The following is a 22799-nucleotide window of genomic DNA, read 5'->3' as shown; positions in this document are numbered from 1 at the left end:
AATTTATTTAAGACAGATGCATACTTAATCACACCATTAGTACTCTCAATGAATTTGTTATCATCAAAACACATAGAGTCAATAACCTACCATAGTTTTGTCCAATAAAGGTTGGAAGGGGTACAAATACAAATATGTACAGTACAAATATATGCAAAATAATACAAAATACAAACTTTTGCACTCTACATTTTTGTATTTGTACTCCTTCCAGCCTATGTCTTGTTTATGGATGCTTATTCACAATTTTCTTGGATTCATCCAATTCAAAGGAAATGTGATGTTTTTGATACTTTCCTCAAATTCAAAAGACATGTTGACAATTTATTTTCCACTAAAATAAAAATGTTTCAAAGTGATTGAAAAGGTGAATATCGTTGTTTATCTCAATATTTGAATGGTGAAAGAATTTTGTATCATGTGAGTTGCCCCCATATTTATGAGAATAATGGTAGTGTCAAGAGAAAACATTGACATGTTATTGAGTCCACTCTCCCCAACCCCTTTTAAGCGAAGGCAATAAAGACAATAGTTTTTCTTATTTACTAGTTGCCAACATTGGGTCTTGGTAATCTCTCACCATTTGAGAAATTGTTCAGTTGTGTGCCTGATTATTCTATATTGTGTAGCTTTGGTTGTATTTGATATCATCTACTTTAACCATATATTATTATATACCATGCCATGTTTGATGAACACCAATTTCCTAGGATTTTATAAGACTCCTCTTCACCTATGTCCGTACAAGTTGAGGTTGTTCCTCTACCTTCTACACGGACCGTTATTGAATTGCAAGAACCTTCCCTCTCCACCTAACATTGATGCTACTTCCTCTCCTCAAAATGGTAATACAACAAATCATATAGTTCCAATTGCATCTTCTACTAATGACTAGTTCTAATAATGATGGGGATGTATCTCACCCCGGTTGGACCGCCATGCAGATATTGATGTAAAAGACACCTAATTAATCGATCAAATCAATCGATGTGGAGAACGAAGACATGGCATGTTGCTATTCGCCAAGGAGTACATTTACGGTGCATGTTGCAAACCTCAAATGAATAGGGACACATGACGAACACCAAGCCCAACTTAACCTCAACTAGAGGTCATCCCAAAGCACACCACATGTCTCGAAAAGCGAGGAGCACAGCGGCACCCCTCATAGGTATTAAGGGCACACCACATGAGGTAGCTTCTTCTACTTCCACTTCTACAACTTGCTCTCTTAAGCTCTTCAGCTCTACTCGGCTATGACCAGCTCGTTCTCATTAGCTCAACATAGCCAGCCTCTTTCTTTTGCTAACTTGAGTGTCGAAGTACTCCCCAAGGAATCACCTCGAGGCCCCACACTTCGGTGTTTGCGAGTCATCAGATCTAATTCAGCTCGTTCAACTCACTAGGACACCTCATTTACTGCTGGTCCACCTTAGTTCGGATAACATCAGATTGACATCGCCTGTGAGAACCAACATAAAAAGCTTCCAGTCTCGTTGCATTCTTTTTCTGTGACCTGACGATGATGCCTCCAAAGAACATCTCTGACCATTCAAACACCCACTCTCCTTCTATGGGACCTCACTCCGAGCGCGTCCCTCCGCTTTACGAGTCCCAAAACCAACCTGTGGCACAAGAGCAATTCAACTCCCTCCAACAAGTCGAAGACCTCATCGCCTTACGAGCTCTAGGGTAGCACATCCCAGCACCCCAGGTTCCTCCAACAGACAAAGGGCATAACAAGGACACTAAGGTGCATAACAAGGACACTAAGGTGCCCTTGTTGATCCTCCAACAGACAAAGGACCCCAGGTTCCTCCAACAGCATGCCCCCTCATGTTGATCCTCCTATTTAGAACCCCAAAGGGCATAACAAGGACACTAAGGTGCCAAACAATCCAGTCCCAACAAGTGTATAACAAAAAGAGGAGATCAATGGCATAGGGAGGCTCAGGTGTTGGGGATATTGCGGAAGTGGTTGAAGTAGGGGAGAATCGGAGATTGGTGAGGGAGTTAGGGGGGATGTCGAAGAGCAAGTGGGCGAGGAAGAAGCAGTAGGGCATGTGAATTTGGTGAATGGAAAAGTGGATATTGAGAACCTGGTTAGAAGGCTGGTGGAGGTTGGAAAATCCCTTGGTCTCTTTTTCCTAGGAGGGGAAGGGGTGGTTAGGAGAGCATTTGAACATTTTGAAAGGGTAAGAAGAGAGGAAAGTGAAAAGAAGAAAGCTTTAGGGGAAGGGGGAGAGGTTTGGAAGGAAGGAGAGGGGAGGGAGGATGGTTTAGTGGGCGAGCAATAGGGGAGGTGTAGTGAGAGAAGGTTGCAAGGTGGGGAAGGGGGTGTAACAGTGATGAAGTTGCTGAGTTGGAATGTCAAGGGTTTAAGGGACGAAAGAAGGATGGTGGCGTGCAATATTCTGAGACAAAACAGGCCAGATGTGGTATTGCTTCAGGAAACGAAGCTGGAGTCCTTTCATATTAGATTGAAAAATGAAATCTGGGACCATGACAATGGCGATTGGCTTGGTCTGATTGCTGCTGGAGTGCATCTGAAAGAAAAGAAATATAAGGTGTTTTGAAGGCAAAGGGTTGGAGTTTGAGGAAGTTAGTGGCAGTCATCGGCAAAGTCTCTACAGATTGGGTGCTGGTGCATCCAGAATTCGCTCAAGTCAAGAAAGAGGACTTAGGGGAGAGGTTGTGAGACATTTTACGGTTACAAAGCTGTGATATTACAGCTTTTTTTGTTGATGTATTATGAGTTCTTATGTTTGCTTGTGGGTGTACTTGTTTTCTTTTAATGAAATTTTCTTTTATTATCAAAAAAAAGTACCAAACTATCTGTTCTGATGCTAGCTCAACAAGCCTGTGTTAACGATTTACATGCAATAGCAGAAAATGATCATTTGCATTAAGACAAGGAGCTGGAGTAAATTGAACCTACCTTGTTAGGAGAACTTACATTTAGCCAGACTATAGTCAGCGATGAACCTGGCTAGTATGTACTACAAGATGGAAGAACACAAACAACAACAGAATTCATCCTATCACAGAGATGGGCCTCAAAACAGATTAATTTGTAAATATCCTGTCTTCATTAAATAATGAAGCTTCCATATGAGTATCAGAAATTAAAATACAGTATAACAGATCAAACACTGACTTCTGTTTTACTCTTTGGAATGTAAACAGCTGGTCTTTCTAGCAAGCTGACTGTCTTTCAAACTTTTTACTAGTCTCAAACCATGCATCATGCACTTTGCTGATATGCCTGTGCAGTCAGAAAATATATTTCCTCAGAATGCAAAGAAATAAAAGAACAATGAATCTAGAAAGTTCTTAGTAGCATTGTGGCAAACAGAGGAAAGAATACATCAAATAAGAGAGTTTCTGTTCAACCTTTAATGGTAAGTGCACTCTCCTCGGTTGGATGGCTGCCCCCATTTTTAATACATTGATCACTTCCTTGGGGCCATTTGCAGTCACCAATTTTATAACACCCCTTCGTCAAGTGGATATTCAACAAGATTGCTTCAGCCTCTAGAAAAGAGGTTTATGGAAGATGCTACATGCACATTTCCACACCACTAAGAAATCTCCTCCATCCAGGAATGCAAGTCAGATTGTCCAGTTCAAAGAATTTCAACTGTATCTGGCTCAGGATTGGGTTAGGCCCATCAACAAATTTAACAAATTCCCAACCCAAGTTGCACCCCTACCTCCATCACAAACTAATGTCCCCTGGCCTGCTGCTATGCAATCAAAAGCCTAATCACAGTTACAACTTCCAACTTCCGTTTCTGAGAAACCAAAGAGAAAAAAGTTTGCAGCTGGACTCCCAATAGTTGGTCTACATGCATGAAACCTTGAGACTGGGATCAGGCATGACATTCCAATTCCTGCTCACAGATTCAATTGCAAAATATGGATTAGATTCAATCACTGTGAAGCTTGATCTACTTTCAGAATCAACAGCCTTAAAATTGTTCAGTCACTTCACCAAAGCATAAAAAGAATTAAAAAAACTATCAAGGTTGACAGCTATTTATAGGGCCTATAGGCTTAAAAAATTAAAAAAAAATAAATAAAAGGAGGTAGAAATAGGAGTAAACTTAGCTTTTGATAAATGGAAACTCTATATACAAAGTAGGATTCTAATGTATTTCACCTCCCAGCAGCAATAAGGATACAACAAATCAATTTCTATAGAGATTTTGAGCATCCCAAAGTTATTAAAACATATGAGAGGAGGAACCAATGGTTGCATCCAGATTAAGATGCTACAGTAGTTTCTAAATGTATAATTTCTATTTTTAAAGCAGCTGTTGTTTTCTTTAGGGTCATGTATTTTTTAGAAGAAATTCAATAAGTAGTTTCCTAGTTTATTTAGGAAACTATTAGTTTAAATTAGCTGCAATGTTGCTATTTTTCTATTTTCTGTTTCTACTCTTAGGAATTTCTAGGATCCTAATTAGGATTTAGCTGCAGTTTCAGTAATTGCCAAATTTCTATTTTAGTCAAAAGCTTTCAGTTAATGTATACACATAAATCTGTCCAAAACAGGAGAATTGAATTAGTTAACTTTTGTTCTCTACAGTTGGTCGTGTTCTCCACTTGATATTAATTTGGAGAGATGCATGATCTCATCTTCTCTGTTTTTCTAGTAGTTCTCTGCTACTGAAGATATCAAGTCACTATTCTCTGGATTTCCCCCTGGATTAAGAACATACTTCGTTGCATTTTGAGGAAATACCCATTGACTTTGCCTTCTTTCTACTGCCATTACATTAAATTCTAACTTTGAATCCTAGTCTAATTACAAATTAGAAGTGCTATAGGAACATCATGGACCTCTTCATTTGCAGTGTCTTAGATTGATTTGAGTTGATGAATGATTTTTTGTTAATGGACTATTTAACTGATTTTCCCCCTATAATCTTATCATTTTGATAAATACTTTTCCCGTATAACCTTGGCAACATTTTGGATGTAATTCTCTTCAGTTACACCTAATAATATTCTTCCCTTTTTTTTCTGAAGAGGTAAGGTAAAATTGTATTAATCAAAAAGAAAAGTATACATGAGTTCACTGTACAAAAACTTCTGTACATATGAACACCCTTACGAGCCCCCAAAAAAATTCACATTCACCACCACAAAAGAAGACAGATCTTCCTTGAAAAGCAAATTGGTACCCAGCCATCCTCTAAGGTCTTCTGGCAGCGGAATAGCATTCCACAGATTCCGCCCCTTCTTACGCATACCTCCAACTTTCCAGCTTTCGAGTAGGGACGTAACAGACTTAGGCATGCAATTAAGGTATGGGATAGCCTTGAAAAAATGTGACCAGATTCTAGCACAGAACTAACAGTGGATAAACAAGTGATTAGAAGTCTCTTCCTCCTTATAACACAAGACACATCTGGTATCTGGCAGCACCATTCCTTTTCTAATCAGCAAATCCTTCATGAGGCACTTCTCTTCAGTATCTTCCCAGACAAAGAACTTCACTTTTGAAGGGGCAATCCCACCCCAAACAGCTTGACTAGGGAAGGAACAAAGTGAAGCAGGCTCCAGGCCACTTTGGACCAAACCCAATATCGCTGATCTGGAACTTGTGGGTTTATTCTTATGCTTTGCAGCCTAGACAGCAGCTCTGAAACCTGAGGAATCTCCCTAACATTGAAAACTCTTCTAAATGAGGGAACCCAGTCAGGAGAATCACCAGAAACAACATAAGAATCAGCACAGAGCCTCTTTATCAGATGCCAACAGAAATAACTCTGGAAATACCTCCTTCAATGGAATACCAGGGCACCAATTATCTTTCCAGAATTTCAACCTGGTGCCAGCTCCAACCTTATATTTAATTCCTTACAAAAAATGAGGGTAAGCTCCGTAGATCCCATTTTGTACCCCACACCGATAAGAGAAAATTGAACAAGCTGCATCCTGTCATTAATCTGAAGACCATTTTTTTGTGCAATGACTCATCTCCATAATTCATTGGATTCCTTGAAGAACCCCCAAACCATGTGCCACAAAAGGCCAACTTAAAAGTTCTAAGTTTTCTAATTCCCAAGCCTCCACACTTGACTGAATTGCAAATCTGATCCCAGCTAACCAGATGATATTTAGTAGTCATTCCATCCAATCCAAAGGAAGTCTCTCGTAATTTTCTCAATCTTCAAGACTATCTCCAAGGGAATGGGGAAGAGAGACATAAAATAAACATAAATGCTAGTCAACACACTTTTTATCAGAGTCAGCTTACCTCCTTTCAAGAAGTATCTTGCCATCCAGGAGGCTAGTTTTATGGTCATTTTCTCCACCACAGGAGCCCAGATGCTTTTAGACGTACACTTCGCTCCTAAAGGCAATCCCAAGTATTTAGAGGGTAAGGCACCAGTCCTGCATCCCAAAAGATCTGTTAAAGCATGCAAATTTTCCACTTTCCCAACAGCCATCAAGAAATCCCAATTCACATGATCATAAGCTTTCTCTGGATTAAATTTGCATGCTAGGCCCATCTTGCCGCTTCTTCTAGAATCAATTAATTCATTAGCTATTAGGACACCATCTTGAATGTGCTTATAGTGAATAAAAGCACCTTATGAAATAGAGATAATAGAGCCCATCACCAATGTTAACCTTGAGGCCAAGAGCTTTGCAATGATTTTATACACACTTCCTAGTAAACTGCTCCAGCTGAATTGCTTCAGCTCAGAGTCCCCTTTCTTTTTGGGAATCAATGATATGAAAGTAGCATTAAGACCTCTATCTAAGGCTGCAGAAGAATGAAACTCATTCAGCAGCTTCATCAAGTCCTCTTTTACCAGCTCCCAAAACTTTTTGTAGAACAAAATGCAGAAACCATTTGGCCCTGGAGCTTTGTCCCCCTCCATTTTCCCTAGCACAAATTTGACTTCCTCCTCTGGAAAAGGCTTCTCTAATTCTGCTATCTATTCCTCTGATAATTCGACAACGTGTAAACCCATCTAGCCTTGATCTGATCCACAAGAGCTCAGAGTATAGATTTCTATAAAAATCAGTGACTGATTTCTCTATCTCATCCTCTTTCAATAAGGTTCCCATGCACATTCAACTTCTTTATTGTACTCGTAAACATGTACGTGCATTTAAACATGACAGTATCTCCAAGACAAAACTATTTACAATTCAATGACAGTTTTTGAATAGTTATAAGTGAAAGGATGAGAGATCCATCATATGGATGGCCAAACCCTACAGGAAGGTAGGGCGAAATTTCAAAAAATTTTTCTCTCTCTCCCATCTGGGAATCGCATTCCCTATTTTAGAAAATCTGCATTTTCAAAGATCAATCTTGAACCAAGAACCGAACCAGATCTGAAACCAAAAGGTAGGAGAGGGAGGTACCTAATACGAAGAAACAATATCTCCCAATGAAGGTGTTCACACCCAAGGAAAACTCCAAAGACTACTCCCACTGAAGATGACACAGCGTAGGGTGGAGTAGAATCAACAGGTTCTTCACAAGAACCGAATCCTTTAGCAAGAATTCGATGGAGGGTATGTGAGCACGACTTCAGATCAATTTTTCTCCAAAAACTGATCTCTTCTTGATCGCTCCTATACTGGAGAACGAACTGGCAATGGCGGCAGCAGGAGGAGGGTGCAAGAGCAGAAGATGGCATAGTCTTACTGTAGCTGTCTTCTCTCTTTCTATGATCTTGGATCTGATTGTCTTGAGATAAATGGAGGTTCGCCCTCCTCCTTTTATAGCCTTAAAAAGAGCTCCTAATCTCATTAGGAGTTTCCTAATCCAAATCTGTATTTGGATCAGGACTTCTCTTTAAGAGATAAGGATAAGCACTTATCTTATTTGTAGATTAGATCAACCCTCCTAATCTTATTAGGAGTTTCTAAATCCAAATCTGTATTTGGATCTGGACTCTCTGAGTGGATAGGGAGTTATCCCTATCCTATCTGTTAATCCAAATCCCAGATCCGCCCCCTTCTTTAACTAATCAAATTAGACCAGTTCGATTTGGGCTTTAGGCCCATTAAGTCCATTTGCTCACTAACCTTCCAGATTGTTGCCTAGTTGGGTTTCCTTGTATGGCGTGAGACCCAAACATTGATCTACACATTAACCACATGGGTTCAGCCTAGCCTCTGTTACAAGGCCTGGCCGAATTCACTGTTATGGACAGTGAACCCCTGAGCCCATCACCATGGAATCTTAATGGGCCCAACACTTACACTAAGTGGTCCCCGGGTCAAGTCACCTTATAAAAACCCAAGGACTGTGGGCAGATGCAAGATTAGCCCATCAGGTATTACCCTCAATGGTCTTACACTTAACCTCTCAGCCCATAATGATTAAACACTACCCGACAAGAGAGGACCTCTCCCTCGACTGCAAGGAACAGTGTTGCACTCTCTACTCACATGGATCCCGGGAATTAAAACCTTTTGCAAACATTTTGAAATCATAATGTATATATGTATATCTCTATATAAATATATTTTGCAAAAACAAATTTCAACGATTGAAATCGGCTGCCGGCAGCTTTGGTATCCATCAGAGAGAGTGCATCCCCGATCATTATCTTTGTCCGACAAAGGGGCTGATCCTGTCACTATGATCACCCACTCAGATGAATTCTCGGACTGTCCCAACATACCCAGGTTTTGACCCCCTCTAAGGATCTCACTGATTGGCATATCAAAGACAGCCCAATCCGATACCCAGTGTAGTATCATAATCGAGTCTAGGGGTTAAGTGTAACATTCCAATTTTGCCCACTAATCACCAAGGTCCAGGGCAATAATGGAATTCTGGTCTAGTTCAGGGTTTCAAGTAAACCTACATTGCATGTACCTCGGGTCTCACCCTGGCAACTGAGACAGGCCATCCCAACCAACTTAGCGGTACATCAGTGTCAGCCTTATCAGGATAGATCTCCCCAGATCGATCCATCGTTGTGAACATTCTAAACTAACACGAGTCTCATATGTGTCCAGTTTAAGGGTACTACACAGAAACATACCATAATAACATTAATCAAATATGTACTTTATTCATTTAAAATAAATGTCATAATGTACATCATTCTGATTGGAGCTAAGAGCATACACTGTCTAACAATAAGTGGGCAGTTTTTGGAGTGAGAGTAAAGGACATATATGCCCTTTTTTATGCCCGTTGTATGTTGCTTAGATAAGGAGTAAAAATGTATAATGAAAATCCCAGAAAATGGGGCTATTCACTCTTTTATTAGCAGTATAGATTAATCCTTCCTCATTCATAGCCATTTTATGGAAAAAGGAGGTGCTTTGTCACCTTCCGAATTTGGACCCCTTGACCTTCAGGTTCCTTTTCTTGTGCTTCTTTCTCTAAAGTCCTAACTCCTAAGTCCTCCTTTGATTCCTATTCTTTCTTTTCCATGAAAGAGATTTGGGCAAAGACAATTCCACCTAGAATCAGCAATTGGGAGGTTTACCATGATAAAATTAACACCCGGAACCTTTTACAAAAAAGGAAGACTCACTCTTGCTTATCTCCTCATTGGTATGGTATTTGCAAGCCAAATGGTGAATCTTGCTTTCGCTTGCAAATCTCCTACCCTTTCATTACTGGTATTAGGGATTCTTGCTTTGTTTGGTTGTAGGTGGACTCCACCTTCCAATATTCTAGCCTCTTTGCTCCCACTTCATTTGTTAGACCAAAGAAAAGATCCTGAGTCATGTAGAAAAGTATAACAATTGGGACACTTGGGGAAGACAGAAACACAAGAATCTTTTTTTAGAAGTAAAGAGGCTTCAATAGAATGCACAACCTGTAGAGTTTTTCACCGACTAAAGTCTTTAAATCTGTTTTTGGATTTCTGGATGACTTCTATAGGAAATGGTTGGAAGTTGCCAACTTATCTTCTTCAAAACCCCAGACAAGTATGTCTTGGGCACCACCAATTGAGAGATACTTAAAGCTGAAATTTGATGGCAATAGTAGAAAGAATCTAGGCCTCTCAGATGTAGGAGACATGCTCAAGAATGAATTAGGTTAGGTGGTGGCTATCTTCTCAGGCCCAATTGACATTGAGGACCCTTTGAGAGCTAAAATTTTGGCATTTGTGGAAGGAGTAATCAAAGCAAAGGAGGTAGATGTGTGTAAGTTGATGAGAGAGATTTTCAATTGGTGGTTGGGTGGTTGCAAAACAAAGGGAATGACCTTTGAATGTGCAAAAATGAGTTAAAGAAGATTAAATGGATATCTAGGGATAAGGGTGGGCCTTGGCGCAACGACTGGGTTGCTCCATTGCGACCTGGGTGGCCAGGGTTCAAATCTTGGAAACAGCCTCTCTATATGTGCAAGTGTAAGGCTGCATACATCTGTCCCTCCCCAAACCCTGCATTGGCGGGAGCCTTGTGCAGTGGGGTGCCCTTTTTAAATAGATATCTAGGGATATGGATATTAGATTTCATTAGGTCCAAAGGACGGCTAACAACATGGCTGATGCTTTGGCACAACAAGGGGCAAGGAGAAATCAAATGTTTTGGGCTCAATTGTAATTTTCTTTGGATTTGGATAAGTTGTTTTATCTCCAATTGTACCTGTACTTTTCGCTCTCTTCTTCAATCAATGAAATTTTTAGTTATTGATAAAAAATGGAACAGACTACACTGAGACTTTTGCCCCAATAGCTAAAATGAACTCCATCAAGGTACTCTTATCTCTGGATGCTCATTAATTAGATTTTAAAAATGCTTTTCTCCATGGGGAACTGAAGGAAAAGTGTAAAAGCTACCTCCACATGGTTTTATGGTTCCTTTTGCAAAGGTCTGTGGGATAAAGAAGCTCATTTATGTCTTAAAACTCCAAAAGCTTGGTTTGACAGATTTAGTACAGCCATCAAGAAGTTTGGGTACAAACAGAATCAGGTGGATCATACTTTATTTGTGAAATTGAAAATGGTCTTACTTCTGCACTCATTGATCATGTTGATGGCATAATTCTTACAAGTGATCATTAAGATGAGACTAAGAAGCTGAAGACATTTCTAAATTCTAACCACTAAATTTGAGATTATAGATCTAGGAGACCTCAAGTATTTCTTAGGCATTGAAGTAGTAAGGTCCAAGAAGGGAATATTTGTGTCCCAGAGGAAGAACACTCTTGATCTCTTAGAGGAAGCAGGGAAACTTGGTGCCAAAACCTGTAAATACTCCAATTGATGCCAATCATCAACTTAATGGGAGTGATGAAGATCTTCTGGAAGATAGAGGTATGCTATAGAGATTAGTTGAAAGGTTGCTCTTACTTATCTCTGACATAACCAGATATAGCTTATGCAGTTGAGGTAATAAATCAGTATATGCATGCCCCTCAGCCCATCGATTTCCTTATCTAGAAAGAGCTAAGAGAATTTTTAGATACTTGAAATTCTCTTGGAAAAGCCTCTTATTCTCTAATCATGGACATCTTCGGTTGAAAGCATAGATGAATGCTGATTGGGCAGAGTCAGTTGATGATAGGAAGTCTGCATCAAGATATTGTACTCTTCTTAGAGGAAAGTTACTCACTTGTAGAAGTTATAAAAAAAAAAAAAAAAACAAAACAAAACAAAAAAACAAAATGTGGTTGCCCAGTCTAGGTCTATAGCCAATGGGCTATCAGAGTTGTGGTTGAAAATATTTTTGCAAGAGCTTGGTATAGAATCCAAGGAACCTATTAAGTTATACTGTCATAACAAAGCAGCTCCAAGTATTGCCCACAACCCTGTGTAACACGATAGAACTAAGCATGTGGAAGTTAACAAGAATTTTACAAGGGAGAAGATCAACAAGAATGAGATTTTCTTTCTGTCTGTTAAGACTGCAAACCAGTTTGTTAATTTCTTGACAAAAAGCTTAGTAAAGAAGAAATTGGATTCTATATTAGACAAGTTGAGCATGATTGACATCTATACTCCACTTGAGGGGGAGTGCAGTAATACTTAAATGAGGGCAAAAGTGTAATAAGAATAAATAGTTGTGATTGAGATGGCATACCCAACTCAACTCTATTCGAATAACTCTATTTCTTCTCTTCTCTTGTTACTCTCTCTTCTAGTTCTATGCAAATATTTACAAATAAAACCAGATTTAATCTCTTAAACCAAATAAAAATCTAACTTAAATTTATCATATAGATTTTTTTTATAGATATAATAGCAATTTTATTGTATAAAAAAACAAAGGATACATATAACAAAACTCCCCGCAAAGAGACACAAGGTGCAGCCCCTAAACTATATCATAAAGCTTACAAATGAGCACAAAAAAGCCGATTCCTATGTACCCCTTGTTTGGCTAGAAAATCTGCCAACCCATTTTCCAATCTTCTTTCCCATTGAATTGTGACTGATATATTTGATGTTAACCATTTGAATCTTCTCAAACCCCCTATAGGACCAGGCTGCAATCTCCGACTTTTTTAACCACCCACTAGCCAGTTTAGAGTCGCCTTCAATGACTAAGTGTTCCACTGCCAACTCTTTCGCAATCTCTGCTCCTTGTAGTATGGTTTGGACTTCCACATTAACTGGATCTCCAGCACCAATAGGACCAGAAAATAAAACTATGATCTGGCCCTCAGTATTTCTGAAAACTCCCCCAATTCCGGACAGCCCTAGGTTACCTAGACGGCTGCCATCAAAAGTTAATTTAATAACACCTTCTTCCGGAAGCTTCCATTCCACCATAGGCTTATTTCTAACTTTTGGCAACTTTCTCCCAATTCCTCCAAATGCCATCAAAGGAGAAAGGTCAAAACAGGTCCAAGGACTTTACCCAATTTTGGCCCTATTTAAAATACTTCCCCACACACTAGTCTTATCCCTCCCCTTATCATTGAAAATTCTGGCACTTCTTTCCTCCCAATAGTTCACAGCAAAGCAGCTCTAGCACACCTCCACAAGACTCTACCTCTTCTCTTTGGCCACCTGTCAAAGAGACTACAAATTTGCATCAGTTCTATCCACTTGCACCCAAAAAGACCAAAAAGCTTCTCCCAAAGGCCTACAACAAAAGGGCAAGAGATTAGTAGATGGTAACAACTTTCTTCATTTACTTTGCAAAGGGTACACCAGTTAGGGGAGATACAAAGACAAGGTCTTCTTTTTTGCAAGACATTCAAAGTGTTTAGTTTTCCAAGAGACACTTCCCAACAGAGGGCTTGGACCAAACCTCCTTGCTATGAAAAATTTGAGGATTAGGAATTGAGCACAAGAAAAGGAACCCAAGGAATCAAGCATCCAAATGCGATCATCTGGTGTGGAAGGGTCCAAACAAACAGGGTCAAGAGTTTTAAGGAGCAAGCCAACCTAGTAACGTTCAAAATCTCTTAAATCTCTCCTAAAACCCAAATTCTAGTTAAGACCTAACAAATTGGAAAAGGACGACCCTCTAGATTGGCTCATTTTTAAAACACAAAAGGGAATAAAGAGAAGGAAAAAGGTCCTTGAGGGTAGACTTACCAACCCAAACATCCTCCCGAAGTAAAACCCTATCTCTAGTACAAGCATCATATCTGATCAGGTTCAAAAAAAAAAGGAGAATACTATGAATAGCCTTCCGAGGAGAGTTTAGAGTAGCTTGCCGAGATACACCAGCATCCCAACCATTACCTGCAGCACCATGAACACTTTTTACAACTTCATGCCAAAGTCTTTCCCTTTCTAGAGGCCACCTCCACAGCCATTTGCCCAACAAAGCTGTATTCTTCTTCCTTGAATTACCTAAACCCAAACCCCCTACTCTTTCCTCCTACACACTAGTTCCCACCTAACCACATGATCCTTCCTTCCTTCCCCAAGCTCCCACAAGAAATCCCTCATAATTTTCTCTACCTTCAAGACCTACCTTCCTGGCATTCTAAAGATCAAGAGAAAGTATATTGGAAGATTTGCTAGAGAAGCCTTTATTAAAGTAATAGTGCAATACAACCCCCAAGAGAGATGTAGTTTCTCTTCCAAACTGCCAACTTCTTTGTGCATTTTTCTACAATTGTGTTCCAAAATCTTCCTTCCCTTGGATTATCTCCTAATTACATTCCCAAGTATTTCAAAGGCCAGTTAGAGGTAGGGCAATCTAAGGACTATCTCACTCAGCTCCTCATGCTCCAAATTTAACCCCACCACTCAACTCTTTTCAAAATTAATCTTCAACCTCGAAACACATTCAAACAGCTTTATCACTCGTTTCAAATTTCTTGCCTTCTATAGATCTCCAGCCTCATAGAAAATGATCATGTCATCCATAAACTACAAATGTGTTACCACAGTACCCTCTCTATCTACCCTCCAACCTCTAATCATATCCAAACTATCAGCTCTCAAGATAAGCCTACTAAACACATCAGCTATCAAAGTGAAAAGGAAGGGAGAAAGGGGACCCCCTTGTCTCAAACCTCTAGAAGATGGAAAGAAATCCCTAAGCACTCCATTAACTAAATCAAATAATGGCAAGTTTTCAAGCAACCTTCAATCCAACCACACCACCTCTCTCCAAAACCATAACTTCTCAATGAATCCAACAAGAAGGGCCAATCAACCACATCCAATCATAAGCTTTCTCCAGATCCATTTTACACACTACATTTCTCTCGCTTTCTCTTTTAAGTCCTCCACACATTGATTTGCTATTAGAATTTAATCTATAATCTGTCTTACTTGAATGAAGGCCCCTTGCAATTGGTTTATTAAATTGGGTAGGGCTAGTTTTAACCTTAAAGACAACACTTTGGCCATAATCTTATAAATTCTTGTCACTAGGCTAAGGGTACTTTTGTTTTTTTATCATAAGTTAAGATGTGCTTTGTCTGTTTGGTACTGTGTTAAGTTACATGTCCCATACTTAAGTAGGGACACATTAGATATTGTATCTTGTATTGACAATATATATATGGTCGACTGAGAGAGTCTTTTTGACTTCTCACTTTCTCAATTGACAGTTCTCTCCTTCTGTTCTTCTCTTCTTCTTCTTCTCTCTTTCTCCTTTCTCTCTCTGAACCTGGTTCAACTAAGCTATCAACACATGATACCAGAGCAATAAACAGGAGGGAAGAAGACTACAGCTTCAAGTTCTTGGTATTGCGATCGGTCCTTCTTCTCCCCTTCTTTCGTTTTATTTTTTTTTTTAGGCTGCGCAACCTGGATTAATGGTGAGAGAAGGTTGTGGCAATCTATAGAGGGCTGCAGTAACCTATTCTGGTGCTCCCAGGATTACTGTGGTCTGGGCTACATGTGAGAGAGGAGTGCGGCAGCCCTAGTTGGTGGTTTCTGGACTGCTGTCACCATGTGTGACAGCCCTAGTGATCGTGTGGTTATGTCTATGGTGGTTTGAACTCTCTACTCAGCAGTTTCAAGAGGGGTTTCTTATCAGATGGTGGCTTGTGGTGTTATTAGAAGTCATGACCAGTTTTTTATGTTGACAGAAGTGGCCGAATGTGTGTTTAAGTAGTATCGTATGTATTGAGTCGTGGTAGTTGGATGAGGAGGTGTTGTAAGGTGGTGAGTGAACTGTTGTAGTATTCAAATAACAACATAGTTTTGTCTGGACTGATAAATTTCTTTCTGGAAGGGCAGAACCAGTTTCTTGAATTGAAATCTTGATGGAGTCAATAGGAGATGTCAGTGGTGACCAGAAATCGAGTGTTATGATTTCCCCAAATTTTTTAAATGTGTAAATGGCATCCATTAAACTCAACGGTAAAAACTATGTGCAATGGGCTAAGTCAGTGGAAGTGTTTCTTAAGGCTAAGAAGAAAGTAAAACATGTGAGGGAGGAGAAACCTACAACTGAATCTTCGAGTTTTAGCGATTGAGAGAAGGAAGATGCTCAAATCATGTCGTGGTTGTGGAATAGTATGGAACCCAAAATCAGTGTCAACTTTATGTTCTTAGATACAACAAAGGAAATATGGGAACATGCTAAGAAACTCTATTCCAGCCAAGACAATACTACGAGAGTCTATCAGCTTTATCAGGAGTATTTCAGTTTGCAATAGGGAAATCAAACCCTTGAAGAGTATTATGCCAGTATGAGAAATCTTCAAAACGAACTTAATGTCTATAATCCCTTAACTCCAAATGTCAAAATTCAGCAACAACAAAGGAAGCAACTTGATGTTACCCGGTTCTTAGTGGGCTATACAAATGCAGATTGGGCAGGTTCAATGTCTGGCAGGAGATCCACTACAAGTTATTGCACCTTTCTTAGAGGAAATCTAGTGACGTGGAAGAGCAAGAAGAAAGCTATTGTGGCAAGGTGTAGTTTGAAGTAGAATACAGGGCCATGGCACACACTACATGTGAACTAGTGTGGTTGAAAAATCTTTTGCAAGAAGTCAAGTTCTCAATAAGCAAACCTATGAAACTATACTGTTACAACCAAGCTTCAATTCACATCTCATCCAATTCAGTTTTTCATGAGATGACTAAACACATAGAGGTAGATTGCCATTTTGTTAAGGGAAAAAATCCTTACTGAAATCACAAGTACAGAGCATGTGAAAACAAGTAATCAGTGGGCAGACTTGTTTACAAAAGGGTTGAGTTTAGGAAGAGTGAATTATATATGTAACAAGCTAGGACTATATGACATATACTCTCTAGCTTGAGGGGGAGTTTTAGAGTCGGCTAAGGAAGGGTACTTCTGTCTTTTTATCATAAGTTAAGATGTGCTTTGTCTGTTTGGTACTGTGTTAAGTTACATGTCCCATACTTAAGTAGGGGCATATTAGACATTGTATCTTGTATTGAAATATATATGTGGTCGACTAGGAGAGTCATTTTGACTTCTTAGATCGACAATTCTTTCCTTTTCTTCTCTTCTTCTCTTCTCCTCTTCTTCTTCTTCCTCTCTCTTTCTCTTTTCTCTCTCTGAACCTAGTTCGACTAAGCTACCAACACAGGTATAAAATCTCTTAGATGGACCGCATCTTCCTTTTTAGATGACTAGAAAAGTGGAGTTGAACCCTGGACTAATGAAATGTTCCTCCGCGGACTCCTCAAAGATTGCCCACAAATCAAATTTGATAATGTCCCAACAATCTTGATAGAAAGCCATAGTGAAACCATCTGGTCTTGGTGCTTTAGATTTGTCCATTGAAAATACAACCCCCCTTATTTCTTCCAAATCAAAATTCCTTTCCAGCATGTTTGTCAAATCAAGGTCCAATCTTGGCCACTCTAAACCCTACATCCCCCTACTGTTTGTAGACTACCCTGAATTGACTCATAAAAACATTAGCAATGTCATCTTGATTATCCACAATTTCACCATTGACCTCTAACGTCTCCACAAAGTTCTTTCTCCTCCTTTCATTAGCAAGTGTGTGGAAGAACTTAGTATTGCCATCCCCATCTCTAATCCATTGATGTCTTGATTTCTACCTCCAACAAATCTCTTCCCTAAGAACTACTTCTTCCAGCTCCTTTTATCTTTCCTTTGGGGAAGCAAACCATCTGCCTTCAATTATTATGCATGTTTAACGGTTTATAAAACTAGGCAACTAACCAAGACTTGGTTTTTATTTTATAAATCTTTTACTGCTTAGACAATTCCTAGATGCCCTACTATTGCCCAGAATCGCCTAAACACCTTGACAACAATGGTAGCTTGTTAGGTACAAAGCTTCTAGTTTTGTCTGAGTTTTAGATCGGCATTGGTTTTCTGACTTTTTTATCAGCAATAAAGATGAAATTTTATTAAGTTAAAACAAAATTATACATTTGTACAATAATGAGGGCAAAAACAAGCTCCCACAGAATTTTACAATTTTGCCCAAAACAAATGATTTCTAATCACCCCTTGCTTAGGTAGATTGTTAGTCCAGTTGTTAGCCATTCTTGGAACCCATTGAGCTTTCACAGGTTTTTGTGACTTTTTTCATGTCTAGATTTTGAGTTTTAGGTTTTGTTTTGTGGTTGGAGGAGTTTTTTAGGGTGCTGGGGTGCAAAGCTCATTTACCTTGGTGCATAACTTCACTACAAGCATAGAAACTAGAAATCAAGACAACAACAGAAACATTTTTCACATAGATCAAAGTGGAGAAAAGAGAACCTGGAAATATATAAAATAGAAAGAAAGAAATATAGTTCTTACCAAGATTTATGTTCTGTAAATCATGAATTATATCATTAGCTCCAACTTCCATCCTGAAAGAAACATAGGGTTATGGAGGGAGACCATGTACTAGTGATTGATCTGACTCCCAAATGTTACTGATACTGAGGTGAAAGAAGCCCTCGTTCAACAAAAAGTATCGTAAGTCTATCTGCCTCTTTTGAGTTTCCCTCCGAAATCAGTCTCTCACCTTCTTGCATAACTTTAAATCATGAATTATATCATTAGCTCCAACTTCCATCCTGAAAGAAACATAGGGTTATGGAGGGAGACCATGTACTAGTGATTGATCTGACTCCCAAATGTTACTGATACTGAGGTGAAAGAAGCCCTCGTTCAACAAAAAGTATCATAAGTCTATCTGCCTCTTTTGAGTTTCCCTCCGAAATCAGTCTCTCTCTCACCTTCTTGCATAACTTCAAATCAGGAATCAAATTTCTATTAAACATTCGACAAGCCACTTTATATGACAAGAGAGGAGTTCCTTTTTCCAAATAACTCTCCATAAGCATGTGACATGTACCAGCATCAATTCTTGAAGCTGTTCTCAGAACTTTGCCCAATAGCTTATAAGCCTCATCTAGGTTCCCAAAAGTACAAAGCTTCTCAATAACTTGATTATATGCTGTCCTGAACTCCTGCCTTGAAAGCATCTTTTCTAACAACTTCAATAAATCTTCCACCCTACCCTTTTGGCAGTAACGATGGATAACTGTTCGGTATGTAACAGGTGAAGGAACCAAGCCTCTATTAAGCATTTTCTTAGTAAGCTCAGTTGCCTCTTCTAGTCTACCTTTCTTTCCCAATGAATCAATCACTGTCGTATATGTGACCACATCAGGGTGTTTATTAATAAGATACATGTCATCAAGCAAGGAGAGAGCAGCTTCCAAGTTATCTTCTTGACAAAATCCATGAATTACAGTCGTAAAGTTTACAACATTAACAGCGCATCCCTTGCTCAGACACTCCTCCAGGAATTTCTTGGCCTCACCTGCCTTCCCCTCTCTGCAGAAAGATTGGATCAATAAATTAATTTCAATAGAGGTTGGGAAAAATCCCTTTTCAATCATCTCTCTGACCAAATCATAGGCCTCAACCAACTTCCCTTCCCTACGAAGCCCATGCATTACAACACTGTAAGTGATGGCATTTGGGGTCCACCATTCCTCCTCACTCATGTTCATCATCTGTCTTGCCTCGAATGAATTCCCAGAACGACAAAGTCCATTTAACAATGTAGTGTGCGATACAGTGTTTGGTTTGCAACCATGTTTGTACATTTGATCAAGCATCTTCTTGGCTTGATCCACCTTACCTATTCGACAGAACCCATTGATGATGGCAGTGTAAGTCACCACATCAGGGATGCAACCTTTTAAGAACATTTCGTTCACAATCTCTTTTGCCCTGTCCATCCTACCTTCTTGACAGAATGAGTGGACAACTGCACTATACCCCACCTTATCCACCCGAAATCCTTCCTGCTCAGCCTCCCGTAAGAAAATAAGGGCATCATCTCCATGACCATGCTTTGAAAGCATATGGATCAGAGTGTTATATGTAACCTGGTCCGGTAACAAACTCCCATCCTTCGTCATCTTCTCCAACAAGGCCTTTACTTCTTTAGTCCTTTTCTCTTTGCAAAAGTAACACATAACAGTGTAGTAACTAATCTTGTCCGGGGAGCATCCCTTGTGAGGCATTTCATCAATCAACTCCAGGGCATCTTCAACACGATGGACATCACAAAATCCCTTGATCAAGCAGTTATATGTGACAACATTAGGTGTGATTCCAACACGTTGCATCCGATCCAGGAACCTCAATGCTTTCTCCAATTGATTTGCCATCACAAGAACATGAATTGCAGTATTACAGATAGATGAATCAGGCTCACATCCTGCTTTCTGCATTAGATTCAATACCCGCATTGCGCTCCTCAACTTGCCTGCCCGACTGTATGACACCATCACATACCCAAAAGCTTCAGGCCGGCGCTCAATCCCCCTTCGAGCCATAAGCCGTAGAATCCTTTTTGCACCCTGGCACAGCTTGGTCTTGCTGAGTACCTCAAGCATTGCATAGTATACCTCTGTATCATGGCGGTACCTCCATTGTCGGTCTGCCCAATAGAAGAAATTCAGAGCAACCCGCTCATCAGCCTGAGAGCGAAGAACCGCACAAACATGCCGGGGTTTGAGGCTTCTTAATAGGTGCCTCAGGTCCCCCTCCAACTTCGGATTCCATGCTGATCGACGGTCAATTAATCTACAAATCTCTCTAACCAAAGGGTGTCTAAATACATCCTCTTCCACTTCTTCCACTCTCTTAGTACCTTCTTTTGGCTGCTTATTCCTATCAAACAAATCTAAAACCCTAAAATCATCCTCATCATCACCCTCTCCTTCATCATCCCATTCTTCATCATCATCAGAAACATCCAAATTTTTATACCCTCCACCACTTATCTCTTCACCATCTTCCCTCGGTTCAGTTTCATCAAAATCATTTCTTTCCACCAAATGAGCACACAAAGTAGGGTTTGGTTCGGCATTACAATCAGGGTTTCCAGATAAAATTGGTGAGCGGAGCATGCTACATTTGTTATTTTCCGGCTCAAAGACATGATCTTTGGATTTGTTAGTAAGCTCTTCCTCTGTAAACTCTCTACCATGAATATATCTACGGTATTGCGTAAAAACCCTAGAAGTCTGAGATCTCGCTAGGGCTTTATGGACTCTAATGTAGCAACTGAAACCGCGAACCATCTCCAACATGAAAATAAAAATCTATTTGAAATTTTATTCCGCTAAGGAACTTTTTTCTATCTCTACGTGATAAATAGAACTCAAAACTGAAATTTTATTTTATGCATAAAATCTCAAAATCAACCCACCGTTCAGGTATCCATTCATGTCCACGGGGAAGCCATGAAAGAGTGGAGGACTTACATTACATAATTACTACTAATTCATATTATTTTACTAGCTTAAAAATATTACTTAATTACTGCTAATTGGTAAAATTATTGAATTTATTGTTGTTATAATGCTATAAGATTTGAATCCGAATTGGAATAAGCTGAAATGGGATTTTAATTCTGCTCAATTAAATATTTGCAATTGGAATTCTGATTCCAACTCTAGACCCCTATTGTCACAAATCAAATGGGCTCTTCACAGGTGTTAAAACAAATAGTGGCAAGAGTTTTATCACAATATCAATTGGGCCAAGTTGTACCAAGTCTAACCCAAATAATTTTGGGTTATTTGTTATTAGATAAGTTTCTGTTAATTTTTATTATTTATCTTAATTTTTATGATTTTTATCACATTTTATTAATTCCATTACCCTTAAATGTGATGCATGGGCTTTGTCAAGTGACATTTAGACAGATGTCTTAGGCATCTTTAATTGAGCAAATCTGAGCCCTATCCAACTTAGCATCATTATTGGGTTGTGTATTGTTTCATAAACCAAAAAAACGAAAATCTAGAAGAGATTAAGGAGAGGGAGTTACTTTTCTATTAAGTTAAACTTAAATTTTGTTGTTTTAATTAAAATATGTTTTTATTAATTTGTATGAATTTTAACTAATAAATAGTTTTTGCTAAGTCTATTAACAATTTTTATTGTTTTTCATTATGTCATTTTATTAATATTTTAAATTTTATTTTTATAATTTTTGTAAAATTAATTATACTAACTTTACAATAAGTTTAGGAAACTAAGTTATTTAACAAGTTAATCGTGTAAAGTAAGTTATTGATTTTTAATTTTCCCTTATTTTTCTTTTTCAATTACTTTATGTCTTTTAATATATTAAGATTTTCTCTTATTTTAACATATATTTAAAAATTAAATTTCATTTTTTTCAAACAATTTCCCTTATTTTATCATTTTTTGTCTATTAACAAAATTATAAATATTTTTTGATATCTTCCCTTTTCTTTTTTTTCTATTATTTTCTATTCAACAAAATTAATATTTAGTGAAAAATTCTCTTATTTGCTCTTCTTGTTTTAAAAATTGCATAATTGGATCGAACCAATCAATCCAGCTCAATATGAACCAACAATTAAAGCTAATAAGTGGACAGTTTTCAAATGTTCAAATTACTTGACCCTACTCTTTTTTTTGTTTTTTTAGAATTGCATAATTAGGTCAAACTGATCATATTCAACCCTACTCATCTTTTTTAATCAGGTCGAACTGATCAAACCAAATTGGTCCAATTTGGTTGCTTTGATAATTGAAGCTAATAGGTTGGATGATTTTCAAGTATTCAAATAACCTATCCATGAACTTTTATCTCCTTGATATATAGCAATTTTTAGGCCCCTCGTTCATTTTTTTTCCTACTTTCTACTCCTCCTAGGAAATTGACAAAGTTAGGGAAACAACAATTCATGCTCATAGAAATTAAGTTCTTCTACTTTCTACTTTCAAAAATTAAGTTTGTTGCAATTGAGCTATATAAGATAAAGGAGACGATTCATGTTTATAGAAAATGTTATTAATAATGATTTTTTTACATAATTTATTAGCAACAAAAATTTTCTAAAAATATAACAAAAAATATTTTATTGAAAATTAAATTAATATTTTAACAAAAAATGTCAATTAATAGTGTTTCTAATATTTTATTT

General features: G+C 38.5%; 1 protein-coding gene across 2 annotated transcripts; it reads right to left on the bottom strand.

Moving 5' to 3' along the window:
* Positions 1 to 3035: 3035 nt before the first annotated feature.
* LOC104610230 (Tetratricopeptide repeat (TPR)-like superfamily protein) lies at positions 3036 to 21087 on the bottom strand. Of its 2 annotated transcripts, XM_010276750.3 has the most exons (3): positions 18127 to 21087; positions 3394 to 3893; positions 3036 to 3265 (listed from the first exon to the last, which is right to left on the bottom strand). In XM_010276750.3, exon 1 carries the CDS (start codon positions 20925 to 20927, stop codon positions 18453 to 18455), a length of 2475 nt encoding a protein of 824 aa, XP_010275052.2. In that variant the 5' UTR covers positions 20928 to 21087; the 3' UTR covers positions 3036 to 3265; positions 3394 to 3893; positions 18127 to 18452. The 2 variants fall into 2 exon arrangements, with proteins under 2 accessions (XP_010275052.2, XP_010275050.2); XM_010276748.3 differs by having other exon boundaries at positions 3036 to 3893.
* Positions 21088 to 22799: the final 1712 nt, after the last annotated feature.

The sequence above is a fragment of the Nelumbo nucifera genome, chromosome 3 (genome assembly GCF_055504915.1).
Source record: "Nelumbo nucifera cultivar China Antique chromosome 3, China Antique-T2T, whole genome shotgun sequence".
Taxonomy (NCBI): Eukaryota; Viridiplantae; Streptophyta; class Magnoliopsida; order Proteales; family Nelumbonaceae; genus Nelumbo; species Nelumbo nucifera.
The sequence above is the reverse complement of the archived record's forward strand: the minus strand, read 5'-3'. Positions and strand labels throughout refer to the sequence as shown.